This window comes from Hevea brasiliensis, chromosome 13, assembly GCF_030052815.1.
Source record: "Hevea brasiliensis isolate MT/VB/25A 57/8 chromosome 13, ASM3005281v1, whole genome shotgun sequence".
In the NCBI taxonomy this organism is placed as follows: domain Eukaryota; kingdom Viridiplantae; phylum Streptophyta; class Magnoliopsida; order Malpighiales; family Euphorbiaceae; genus Hevea; species Hevea brasiliensis.
In genome coordinates, this window is record NC_079505.1 from 67525035 (window position 1) to 67539500 (window position 14466).

The 14466-nt window shown below is 30.2% G+C and overlaps 2 protein-coding genes across 2 annotated transcripts; both read right to left on the minus strand.

Annotated features, from left to right (window-relative positions):
* Window positions 1–5603: 5603 nt before the first annotated feature.
* LOC110671521 (uncharacterized) lies at window positions 5604–6419 on the minus strand. Its single transcript, XM_021834003.2, has one exon. The coding sequence runs from the start codon at window positions 6417–6419 to the stop codon at window positions 5604–5606; it is 816 nt and encodes a 271-aa protein (XP_021689695.2).
* A 7247-nt stretch (window positions 6420–13666) lies between these two features.
* LOC131172181 (cuscuta receptor 1-like) lies at window positions 13667–13993 on the minus strand. The gene has a single exon (XM_058133123.1). The coding sequence runs from the start codon at window positions 13991–13993 to the stop codon at window positions 13667–13669; it is 327 nt and encodes a 108-aa protein (XP_057989106.1).
* Window positions 13994–14466: the final 473 nt, after the last annotated feature.

A 14466-nucleotide genomic window follows, 5' to 3' on the forward strand; every position in this document is an offset into this window, starting at 1 on the left:
TATAATTATGCTATACAAATCTCCTATAATCATGCTAATTGCTGTAATTATGCTACACAAATCTCCTATAATCATGCTAATTGCTGTAATTATGCTAACACCCTCTCTCAAACTAAAGTTGATAGCACATGTGCCAACTTGAGTTTGCTTAAGAGATTCTGAAAGCGAGCAGGATGATGCATTTTGGTGAATATATCAATGGTTTAGCTGACAGAGGAGACAGGAATCAAACATATGGTGCCATGAGCAACATGATGACGTACAAAATGACAATCAATTTCGATGTGTTTGGTACGCTCATGAAATACATCATTATGAGAAATCTGTATGGCACTTCTATTATCGCAATGAAGCATTGTGGCAGAAGAATGAGTGACACTCAAATCAGTTAATAACCACCGTAACCAAAGTAATTCAGATGTAGCATCAGCAAGAGCACGATATTCAGATTCTGTGCTAGAACGTGCAACAACAGTTTGCTTTTTGCTATGCCAAGAGATAAGAGAATTACCCAAGAAGAAACAATAACCAGTTGTAGAGCGACGATCTGTCAGATCACCAGCCCAATCAGCATCAGAGTAGCCAGATAATACTAGGGAGGAGGTAGCGGAAAAGTGCAAACCATGAAAAAGAGTGCCTTTGATATAACGAAGGATTCGAAGTACTGCAGAGAAATGAGTTGAGCGAGGAGCAGACATAAACTGGCTGACCAGATGAACAGCATATGAAATATCAGGTCGAGTAACTGTGAGATAAACAAGACTCCCGACAAGCTGTCGATATAAAGTAGGATCATCAAGAGGAGTGCCATCAAGAGGTGTAAGTTTGCAATTGAGCTCCAATGGGGTTGATACTGTTTTGCTATCAGTGATGCCTGCTCGAGAAAGTAAGTCGGATGCATACTTGGCTTGAGATAGATAATAGCCATCAGAATTTTGAGAAACTTCAAGACCCAAAAAATAGCTGAGAGAACCCAGGTCTTTCATTTCAAAATGTTGATTGAGATAATGTTGTAACTCTAAAATACCAGATGAATCATCTCCTGTTATTATCATATCATCAACATAAAGCAGCAGAAGAACAATACCACTGTCAGTTCGACGAGTGAATAATGCAGAATCATGTGGACTAGAGAGAAAACCAAGTTGAGCAAGAGTGGAACTAAATTTGGCAAACCAGGCCCTGGGAGCTTGTTTTAATCCATATAAGGCTCGTCGAAGTTTGCAAACCTTATGAGGAGAATGATAACCAGGTGGAGGATGCATATAAACCTCTTCTGTTAAATCACCATGAAGAAAAGCATTTTTGACATCCATCTGAAAAAGTTTCCATTTTCGAACTGCAGCAATAGCTAAGAGACTGCAAATAGATGTTAATCGGGCCACTGGAGCAAAAGTTTCTTCATAGTCGATACCATACTCTTGAGTGTACCCTTTGGCTACTAAGCGAGCTTTGTAGCGTTCAATAGTTCCATCAGAACGGGTCTTGATTTTGTAAATCCATTTGCAACCAATAGGGGTCTTGTTTGGTGGAAGATCAACTACATCCTAAGTATGAGTTTTCTCTAGAGCCTGAAGTTCGTCAGTCATAGCTTGCTGCCAAAGAGGGTCAGTACTTGCCTCACGATAAAAACGAGGCTCATGAAGGGTTGCAATAGTAGAGTAACAATGAAAATCAGAAAGATAATGAGGAGTTTCTCTTACACGGGTAGAACGACGAAGAGTAGTGCTAGGAGGAGATGCAGGCGCAGGTACTGGATCAACAACTGGTGCCGATTCAACAGGGGCAGGTGTAGTTGGGCTAATATTGAGCACATCACAATCACCTGGATCAGGACTTGAAAACAGCTCTTTGGAGGAGTCAGTGAAAAATAGAGAGTCAGTATTGACAGAGTGATGAAATTTGGAAAGAGAAGAGAACATAGTATTTTCCCAAAAGGTAACATGACGAGAGATGCGTAACTTATTAGAAACAGGATCCCAACAACGATACCCTTTGTGTTCAATGCCATAACCAAGAAATTAACATAGACGAGCATGGGGTTCTAATTTGGTATGTTCATGAGGTTGTAAAAGAACAAAAGAAACACATCCAAAAGGTTTAAGGATGGAATAGTCAGGAGGTTGTCCAAACAACTTTTCAAAAGGAGATAAATTATGAAGAACCAAGGTAGGAAGACGATTAATAATATAAACAGCATGAAAAGCTGCTTCTCCCCAAAATTTTTCTGGACATGAGGCAGAAAGAAGAAGAGTACGTACAGAATCAAGAATATGGCGATGCTTGCGTTCGGCTCGCCCATTCTGTTGAGAGGTGTGAGGACAAGAACGTTGAACAACGGTACCTTGTTGACTAAGAAACTGAAGTAAAGAAGAATCCCGATATTCCATGGCATTGTCTGTTCAGAGAATTTTAATGTCACAAGAGAACTGAGTTTTAATCATTTTTGCAAATGTGATGTAAATTTGTGATAACTCATATCGATGTTTCAAAAAATATATCCAAGTAAACCGAGAATAATCATCAATAAATATTATAAAATAACGAAAACCATTTATTGAAGAAATAGGAGGACCCCAAATGTCAGAATGAATTAAACCAAAAGGAGTATCTGAAGTAGTATTATTATGAGAAAAAGATAATGCAGGTTGTTTTGCAAGCTGACAATTTAAACAATTAAATGACTCAAACTTAGTAGATCCTAATAATCCACGAGAAATTAAAGGTTGAATTTTACTGGTAGAAGCATGACCAAGACAAAGATACCATTGGTGAATGGAGGAATTAGGGATTGTAGCTGCAGACACAAATCTCTAAGGAAGATGTAAAGATGTAAGCTCAAATAATCGACCCACTCTGCGACCCTCCCCAAGAATCTGTCCCGTTTGTGGATCCTGTACCTGGACACCATGGTGAGAAAAAAAATAACATTTAGTCCTTTTTCACACAACTGACCAACAGAAATAAGATTGAGTATCAAATTAGGGATATAATAGGTGTCAGGGAGATGAAGATTTGAGGTAGACACATGACCAATATGTGTGATGTTCATTTTAGTACCATTTGCAGTATGGATTGGTGGTAAGGAAGATACAGGTTTTGCAGAAGACAAGAATTTAAGATTAGTGGTCATATGATTACAACATGCAGAGTCAAAAAGCCGATAAGAATTACCCGGAGTGGCAGACATGGTAGCAGGAGAATTAGAAGAGATAACCTGTTTGAATAGTGCCTCAAGATCACTCATGGTGATGGCAGTAGAGCCCTCAGTAGCAGCAACAGCAGTGACAGAGGAAGATCCAGGCTTTGAGACATTCTTGAATTTAGAATGCCCTCCTTTTGGTCTTGGAGAACGTGTAGGGACGTGTGGGACAATGTTCAAGAATATGACCGTAACCATGACAATATTTGCATTTTATAGTAGGACAATATTCAAAAGCATGACCAATTTGATTACAATTCTTACAGAGTTGATTGCCAGATTTCTGATGTGAGGATCGAGTAATTGCAAGAGCAGCTTCAAATTGAGGAGTTTTATCCAAACTGAGACGAGTCTCTTCAAAAATAATCTCTTGAATAGCAGTTTCCAATGATGGGAGTGGATTTCGATGTAGCAGGGACGCTCGAACGGCCTCATATTCTGATCGAAGAGCCATTAGAACTTGAATGAGATGAAGATGATCTTCACTGATTTTGGCCTGAGATATTTGATTCCAAATAGGTTGGACCTGGGCAAGAAAATCATTCACAGATTGACCTGCTTCTTATTTCAGATTATGAAGAGTAGTCCACAACTGATAATAGTGGGCAAGTCCAGTGGTCTGATATCGATTAGCCAAAAAATCCCAGATTTCTTTTGCAGAGTCATAATTAGCAAACTGGATGTGGATGGACGAGACAGAGGTATTGCGAAACCAGGTGATGATCTGATGATTTTTACTATCCCAATCCTCAAGACGGCCAAGAAATTTTGCATCGCTTTCATCGTTTCTCTCTTGTAGTGATGATATCTCCAAGAATAATACGCCAAAGCTTACGACCTATCAAAAACTTTTCATTCCTTGAACCCAAAGATTATAGTTGGAACCAGATCAATCATGCAATAGGTCTTGAAATATCAGATTTCTCCATTGATAACAAGATGAGGAGAAAAAAAAATGGTATAATAATAGGTATGAAAGAATGAACCAGAACAGGTTGTAGAGAGAGCAGAGAGACCCCAAAAACTAGAAATAAAAGCTTTATGGCTCTGATACCATATTAGAAGAAAGAATACAAGTAATGAAGAAAAGGATTGTGTATTTGTCTGTGTCTCATTTACAGAGATATTACATCTATTTATACATGAAAATATGAAATAATTTGGACAAGAATAATAATTGCTATAATTATGCTACACAAATCTCCTATAATCATGCTAATTGCTGTAATTATGCTACACAAATCTCCTATAATCATGCTAATTGCTGTAATTATGCTAACAACTTAGATAAAACTTAAAAAGGTGCCTTGGGAAATCACTATCCTCATCAGTTAGTCATGACATCTACGGTGTGGTAACCTCATTTGGGCGGGAAAATATATAGGATGGCAGGTGTATTCTCATCAGTCGTATTTCAAATATACAATTTTCAATTGAATGTCTGAATATTAGTGCATTGTCTTTGTTTTCTGATATTGTATATAAGCCCTTTTAACTTAAGATATTGTTTAGGGTTGACAGAAAATTATCTTTTATTGTCAGTAGTAAATTTCAATTAGTGAAGAATAGTTGATATAGTCTCCACAGAAGGTTCATGGAAGATTTACCAAGCCAATAATGATCACCTTAAAAAACTTTTCAAATCATGCAAAATTTACATCTATATGTTGTGTTAAAATAGAAACAGGCGTCTCATAGTTTTTCTCATGTTAGTTGAAGTTGCTGGCTAGTACCAGTTGGAGTTGGCCTTGTATTGAAGCATGCATGGATGCATTGGTAAAGTTTATTTTTTAACGCAACATGAGAAATTTACTCTACAGTGGAAAAAAATGAGAAAAGAATAAAAATTTATAAAATACAGATGCTTGGAGTTTCTATATTCAGTTACATTGAATGAGGGAAGTTGCTTTAGTTACATCGAGTGTTGTTGATTGCAGGGATGCAGAAAAGGACATAGCTAGAGAAACAGAAATCAACAAATTGATGGGAGGTGTTTTGGTGTGAAGAGAGTTCTCAGACATGACTACATGAAAGCAGTCTTTTATTGCAGAACCGGATTTAGGTAGCAGTTGCAGCTAGTATTCATACGACTAAGTGTATCTCTTGTTCTTACATTATGCTTCAACTGATGTACTGCATAAATATTAAATACACTTCAGTTTTGGTAGTGCTGCTTTGATTTATTTACTGTATTGAATCTTGCCTGGTAAATCTTGAATCAAGAAGGTTCCTGATATAGAAACACTCATATCATCATATTAACATTAGATAGTACGAGTAATAGCAGAACACACAGAGTTTGCTTCACAGAAGGATGAAGCAGGACCAAAATCAACTGTCATCGCCAGGGAGACGGAGGAGGACAAAATTCAATGGGGAATTAACTAAAAGAAAACCCATTTCAAGTGGGTTTCATATCCTGAAAAAGGTGAGCCCATAGTGACTGATCATCAAAATCATCGTTTGTCACTCTGCCCAGCTTGCTACCATCCGACGGCCTAGGTATGATTGGGCTTCTACCTCCAGCCATCAACCTCTGTTTCACAATTCCATCTGATGTCCCATATAACTTTGGGTTTGGGCTCCTATAAGCACACACCAACCTGTCGTGCACTTTGCCATCCAAAGGCCCAGATAGTTTTAAGCTTTTGTTGTTGGGCATAGGCATCAAATTCTCCGGCACCCTTCCATCCAAAGGCCCTGATAGCTTGAGGTTTCTATGGTTTAGCATCAAATTCCCTGGTACTCTTCCATCCAAAGGACCTGATTTTGCTTGCCTCTTGGTCCTGATTACCGGAGGCTTCTCAAACTGGAGCTCCTTGTCACTCTTGTACTTTCTTGTCAAAGCTCCTCTCCATTGCTCTTGATATGGAGGCGGCGGCTCTGGCACGGCTTTAAACACTGAATCCTCATGGAAAACCAACTTGGTAATACATTTCTTAAGGTTCTTTTTGGTTTTGTTGATTGCAAAAATGAATTTGGAAAGACCAGTTGTGCCAGCTCCAGCTTCTTTCCTAGCAAGCTTGAGTATTTCCAGCCTGTGTTTAGCTATTGAAATGCCCATACTTTGCAGAAACTCATGATTGAAGTAGATTAAATCCACTTCTTGAAGCTCATTTCTGGCAAACGCAAGGCCATACTCGTAGACCAGTGAGGGCTCAAGGCCACTTCTTGATAACCAAGAGAACCAATCCATGGCTAGTCTTGACTGTGCCATATGATACAAGAATACAAGGTGGTCATGTGCTAATGAGATGAGATATGCTTTTCATGTGAGGTGGTCCTTGGATTTATACATAACATGGAGATAAGGAGAGAAAGAAGAGTAAGTAGATGTGGTCAGGTAAATTGAAATTGAAAGTACTATATTTTAATTGAATTGGCATGGTAGTTGTGATTGAGAGTAGCAACAACAAATATGGAGGTTGAGGTCAGTAACTTCCTTACCTCATGCCCAATAATTAGGTTTTAATAGGGTTAATATCAAATGATTTTCCTTGTTTTCTTATAAAAAAAAGCTACAATTGACTATTGATCAATAGTTTAATAATTGAATAACATAATTCATTCAATGGCTAAAAACTCGTATCACTCACCTAATAAATGTTAAATTTGAATTCTCACTCCTCTAATCTCTCAATTTAAAAAAATTTTGTAATCTTATAATATATAATCCTCTTTAAAAATTTTCAAAATGTATCTAAAATAAAAATCCTATTAAACGGCTTATTCAGCTCACCAAATCTGCAAAGCTTGTAAATCATTTGGATATTTCTTTTCATTTTATAAATTAAAGAAATGGTAATTGGTACTATGTCTTTCTACCTTAAATGTCATTAATATCCAACGAAATAGGTACCTAACTGTTCAGCAACAGCAACTACGTAGACTTGTGCAAACTGCAAACAGTAGTTGAAGTGGTTGGATAACCCAATTAATTTACTTGGCCTGCTTAATAATACCCATAATAACTTGAGCTAAAGCTGTGTTTAGACACTTCTCATGGCTGATTTATGATAATTTTTGGTAATTAATAATGATTTTTTTTCCTTTTTAAATATTGAGGAATTATAACGTCTGAGATTCAAATTTTATAGTTTATTTGATTAATAATTTTTATTGATAAAAAAAGAATGATTAAGTACTGATTATTAACAAAATTTTAAATGAATAGAATTACTTATGAGCTGCTCAAAGTTTTAACCAATAAAGCTCTCAAATTTTAGTAATCAATCTAAAAAAAATTAAAAAAAAAAATAAAATAACTAAAAAAATAAAAATTAAATCAATAAGTGACATTAATTTTTAGATCAATGGCCTAAGTATGAGCTAGAATGAGATTGAGAAAGCAACATTGGGTGTGTAAGTGTATACAAAAATTGTTTTATAAACATTTTATTTGTTTTGAAGTAAATATTGTAAGTGTATTTGTTTATATAAATAAAAACTCCTATATTATTTTAAAGTCATAATTTTTGGCACAGTTGCTAACTTCTTCTTTTAAATTTGTTTATAATTCAAAATTTAGATATTCTTTTGTTAAATGATTTTGGTATAAGATAAGATATATTTTTTTATTCATTAAGTTTTATTAATCTTATACGTATTAAAAATATATTTTGCCATGGAACTTTTGAGAGAAAGATTTTTATAAGGTGTGTTTATAGAGAATTTGAATTTTTATTAAGATAAATTTATCAACTGTTAAATTAAATTTTTATATCTAAACTCATATATTCTATACGTACACTGTAATTAGTTTTATGCATATTTTAATATAAATATCTAATATAATAATTATTAAGTTTGTCCTCCTATGAGTTAGAATTTATATTAAATGCATTTATTTTTATACTCTCCCTGTCCAATTGTAATAGATGATTTAGAAATTTTTTCCTCCTACTTTATTTGTTATTTTAGAAAATCAAGAAAGTATTTATTATTTTTTTTAAAATTTTATCTTTATCTATTGTTATTTCTAATATATTTATCTTTTTTTAACATCTTTCTACATTACAATGATATTGTAAGAATATTTTAATTAATTATTAATTTTTTTATAAAAATGATGCAATACAATTATTTCTTAATACTTTTGCAAAAATTTTAAAAAGCTACTCCCTCTGTCTTATTATAATAGATGTGATATTATAAGGATATTTTAATTAATTATTAATTTTTTTATAAAAATAATGCAATACAATTATTTCTTAATATTTTTGCAAAAATTTTAAAAAGCTACTCTCTCTGTCTTATTATAATAGATGATTTAACTTTTTTTTTGTCTCACTTTATTTATTATTTTAGAAAATCAAGAAAGTAATAATTATTTTTTTTCAATTTTACCCCATTTTAATATTATTGTCAATGTATTTATTTTTTTAACATTTTTTTATATTTTAAATATATTATAAAGGTATTTTATTTACTTGTTAAGTTTTTATATAAAAATAATATTATTTAATTAATTTTTTAAATTTTTTATAAAAAATTTGAAAAAACTATTGAAATAAGTCAGAGGGAGTAACATGCTAATCATCTAATCCAAAGTTTAAAAAAAAGCCAAAATTACTTTATTAGTCACTAATTGCACTAGCTAACTAAGCACATCTTGATTTCCACCTACTCGATGGAAAGGGACCCCAAGATAGGCAAATTAAAAATTTAAAATTTAAAATCATTTTAATTGAGCAGGTAAATTAAAGCTCAAATCAGTGTGAGTATGTGCAAAAAAGTCAAAATATGATTAGACTTTAATGCTAACTTAGTCAACCATTAAATCCATTGCTAAATCTCATAATCGAAGTTTTTTTTTTCCTAGTTAGATTGTTAGCATTATATATGAGTTAGTTATTATTTATATTCAGGTGTGCATATCTATTCAATTTACAATAAACATATATAAAATTATATTAAATTTTACTTAAAATGATAAAATTTTAAATTTTTTTATAAAACTATTTTTGATTGAAATGTATTCGAACTGGACAATTTCAAAAGTAATAAATTAAAACGACTGATTTTTTTTTTATTAATTAGATATATAAAAGAAGTTAGGAGAAAAACTTTCTATTATATATATTAATGTAAGAGGGCTATGAGAGAAAAAAAATTATTAGCCTAGTATTTGACAATAAATTTTAATATAGTATTTAATATTTTAATTATAATTAAAATATTTTTCTTATTTATACTATTCAATCGCATAACTTTAAAAATATTTGCCTTTGCTTACTTGATTGACAAGCTAATTTTTGAGCAATCATTAATTTTAAGGTGATCTTTTCTAATGCTATAAATTTGTAGACGGTAGGTAACCTTTACTCTGATCTACTTAAATTCAATGTGATTCTCATCTATTTATAGCATTTCCATATGCAAAGGTAGATTAAAAAAAAAAAAATATTTATACCCCCAAATCTTTGTAAGGGATCTCTGACATTCTATTTCCCATATATATTTTGCTTTTCCAAGGTTAACATAAGACATAAGATTATAGTTCTATGGTTATAGATCAATGAGCAGATTGACGTATGTCACTTTTTGAATTTTATCCATCAATACTCAATTGACAAGAATAAGGCGCCCTTAAATGAAAATAAAAAGTGAGGCCGAGTATTTTAATGTGATTCTGATTGAGATTCGCAAGTGAGTCAAACATGTTCAGTGATTGGCCTTTCGAAATTTCATATCGGTTATGAACAGCTTGCGTGTATGACTTATATGAGAATAAAGATCTTATTAAAATTGCTATAATTTTAATAAGCATCTATTCCTGTTATTAAACTATTTATGTATCTATTTACTGATAAAAAAAAAAAAAACTCAACTCTATCCATGAAGTCTCTATTTAAAAAAAAAAAAATTTGTCAAAGGTACTAAACTGAACAACAACCTGTCACCAGTTCCAAATTGTTGAATTTCGTGAAGGTTCAATTATTTAGTTAACCTTTTGTTTTTATTTTATTTTTGATGAATTATTATTATTATTATTATTATTATTATTATTTAATTGGATAAATCTTTGCTATATAGTTAGTGCAGAAAAAGCAAGCGAAACATCATATAACTATTTCTTGGTGTCCTGTTTCCCTTTAAGATAGATTTTACTCTTTAAGAAATCCATTATTTCACCTGAATTTAGTGAAATTAAAAACCTACGAATTTTCTATTGAAAATCTCAAATCGAAGAAACTGTCATGAGGACCAAAAGATTATTTTTCAAATTTCTGAATCTGAGTATGATAATTTTTTTTTTGATTTAAGAAATAAGAAAAAACAATAAATAAAATTATATATATATATATATATATATATATATATATATATATATATATATATATATATATATATATATATATATATATATATATATATATATATATATATATAAAAGAAGCACAAAAATGACCTCATAAAATTAAGCTATTTACCTTATTAATTCACTTAAAAACATGACATGTGTTATATTTTATAATTCACATTACTTAATGATTTGTCAAATAATATCATTTGGCATAAATATTGATTACTTAAAATTTAACTTATCCTTTTTAATTTTAAAATTTAAATCTTCATTTTTCTTTTTCTTTTTAGCCATTTTATTTCTTTTAAAATTGTAACATTTTTATTTTTGCTTTTTTTTTGTCATTTGATTGGTGTACATGAACTAATTTAAAATATAATGCAAATCTTTTATCAAAATTTAAAATTTAAAATTAAATGGTACCATTAAATAATTTATTTATTAATATTAAAAAATAAATTCATTTCTCATTTCTATTGAATATTAAGTATATAACTTATTAAAATCTCTCATTTTTTTACCTATTTATATATGTAATTTAATTATTTTATATTTTTTAAATTTACATAATTATTTTTAATTATTTATTATGTTTTATTTTTCAAATCAATTATATTTATAATAATAAATTGTTTTTCAAATTTTTTTTTGTGTGCATAATTATAGACTATACTTTAAAAAATAAATATTCTTATAAAAGATATAGAGTTTGAAAATCATGTTAACCATATAACTTTTCAATGATTCATATAAAAAAATAAAAATTGTTTAAAAAAAATACAAAAATTGTATACAAAAATTAAATAATGAAGATTTGTAATTGCTGAGAAGTATAAAAAATTCAATTTTAAAAGAACAAACTTTAAGACCTCAAAAAAAAAAAAATACAAATTATAAATTAAGAAATTATTTGATATTTTATTATTATTATTATTATTATTATTTCTTGAATTAACCGTAATATTTGAGATTTTATTTTTAAACATATTCATTATTATAATTATTATGGATAAACTATTTTTATTAATAAATGGTCTTTTTTAAAAGCAATTATACTATAAAAATATTATATTATTATATTTTTATGAAGAAATATTTAGAGAGAAATAATTGACAATCATTTTAGAAATAAAAAATTAATTTAATTTTGATAGGAATATAATTATTTGAAATTTTAATAAAAATCTTAATTGTATTGAATATAATTAACTAAGAATTTTATAATTAATACAATTTTACAGTATGATTTTGAAATATAAAATTTTATAAATATAAACACTAAATTATATAGTAAAATAAAAAAAAATTGCGCAATATACGGACAAAATGACTAGTTAACAACATTATGATTTAATCATTCAATCACCAACTTGTAATATTTCAAATAAAAAAACCATAATTAAAACTTCAACTCAAAATTTTACCCAACTTAATACTAATAAGGAAAAACTCAACTATGATGGATCTAGCTAATTTTTAAGTTGCTTAGATTCTATTAACTTTGTGTTTGGATTCATATATTTGAATTTAAAATATTAGATATGAAATTTAGAATTTAAAATTTAAAAATATCTTATTTGAATAAAAAAATTCAAATTTTGAATTTAAAATTGAGATAAGTATGAAAATAAAATGTTTCTTAAATTAACTTTGAATTTCAAATAACATAGATAATATAGTTATTTCAAATCAACGTCTTTTTAAGTCTTTATATCTATCTTGCATTTGATCAAAATTTAAATTCATATTTTTTGAAAATCCCAAACAAGTGTTTAATCCAGATCTAAATCTATAACTTTAAATCCATAAATTCAAACACAACTTGGAATTTCGTGGTTGGTTATAGCTTGAGCTTTAGCTATGGGCACTCTTCTCTTGTTAACAAGCATTGTTTTATGTCTTTTGTTTTATGATCTCCTTCGATCCTGGACAAAGCATTGAGTGGAGGTTTTGTTCTTTTTAATTTCTTTACAACTTTGAGGTTTTTTATTTTTTTTTACCTCAACTCTTTTTATATTGTACTAAAATAAAATTTATTTAATTTTATTGGAAAATATAGAAAGGAAATTGTGTTTTAAACTTATTTTTTTTGTTAAAATTTATATTTTGAATATTTTAATGCCTAAAATTTAATTATTTAGTTATAAAGTTTATTAACTTTACATTAAACTTTCTTAAAATTAATTTAATGAGTGTCCTTAGACATTGATTAAGCATCTGTAAGTAAAATTTTTCTATTATTAGCATACATTTTACTCATCGTGATAAGTTTTTATCACAATCATTTATATTTAACTGTAATTCACCTCACATCATGATAAGGAAAATTCTTTAGCACTGACGTGGTAGCACTCATTACAAAAACTCGAAAATAAAATACCACGCAATTACCATAACATAACATAATCAATCTCACTTTTCTGCTATCAAAGTCTAATCATCCATATCAATAAGTTTTAGCTTACTAATAATGAGTTATATTTAGGGCAGTGAGATCTCAAATTCAAGTTCCAATCAAAGCTAATTATATCAAAGCTAATTATATATATATATATATATATATATATATGTAAAAGCAAAAACATTTATGATCTCTCCTTTATATAGACTTACTGCTGACTGAAGATAAATATCTTGTATGATTTTTCCCAGTTTCTAAAGAGGGAAGGATTTTTGTCTATTCAAAGATGAAAGATAGACAAACTATATGAGATTGCAACAAGAGCAAATACATCAAATATTACATAACTTTTGTTTTCAATTGGTTATCAAAAGGATTTACTTAATCGCCAACTTAAAAAGCAAAAGCATATATAAAGACTCAATTCAATTACTCCATAAACAATATATAATTGTCAAGCCACATAAACATTGTCTTCCAAAAACTATTGGCAATTGGTGATGCTCACCTCAATGAAGTAAAACCATGTTTGTCACCAATATGGGTTTATGTACAAAACTGCAGCTATTGTCAACAATATTATGATGTAAGCCACCACAAAGCTCACATAGAACACACCCATGTCTATGAAGTCACTCTCCTCTTCATCATCAGTGGAAACTCTTGGCAATGGTGATTGTGATATTGCTGCATTGCAACTCTTTGATAGTAGCAGTACACAAAGGAAAGGATTTTCCTCATAACTACTCTCATCAAATTAAGTTGCAAATTGTGCAATTCTCTTGGGTGCTTGTCTAGATAAGTTATTGTTTGATACACTGAAGACAGCTAGAGAATATAGTTGTGTAAGTTGAGGAGGAATTTTTCCATCTAAGTTGTTGAAAGAACGATCCAAGCTTTCAATTTCTCTCAGGTTTAAGAATGTTGATGGAATTGGTCCTGTCAAACTGTTGTGGGAAAGGTTCAATACTTGAATCATGCTAAGGGCTCCAATTTCAGGAGGAATTTCTCCACTCAGTTTGTTGTGGGAAAGATCCATTCCAGAAAACAAATTGAGAATGCCTCCCTTGTAAGAATATGTCATCCTTTTTGTTGCAAAATATAAAGTCCGTCTCAACTTTTAGATCCTCAACATAAAAATCCCTGGTACATCTTAGGCAAGGAAGGATATGACTAGAAAGATTATTATGGGATAAATCAATCAACTTTAATTGGTCTAAATTGCACAAATGCTTTGGAATTTCATCTTTGAGGTTGTTATAATTCAAGAAAAGATAGCCCAACCTATAAAGACTGCCAATCCATTTTGGAATTGTCCCGGTCAAAAAATTATGGTTAAGATCTAATGTTATTAGCTCAGACCAACCATCAAATGCATTTCTTATTGATCCTTGTAGCCTATTATCAGAGAAGTAAAAATGTTCTAAGCTAGAAGGGTTAAAGTGTGATGGTAGACTTCCAAAAATATTGTTTCTGAAAGGTCTAAAACTAGAAGAGAAGACATATTTCCTATTGACCCTAGGATCCTACATGAGAGATGGCTATTACTAACATCCA

Excerpts from the sequence above, each read along its gene's own strand:
- LOC110671521 (XM_021834003.2), bottom strand. The coding sequence starts at position 6,419 with ATGGCACAGTCAAGACTAGCCATGGATTGGTTCTCTTGGTTATCAAGA.
- LOC131172181 (XM_058133123.1), bottom strand. The coding sequence starts at position 13,993 with ATGACATATTCTTACAAGGGAGGCATTCTCAATTTGTTTTCTGGAATG.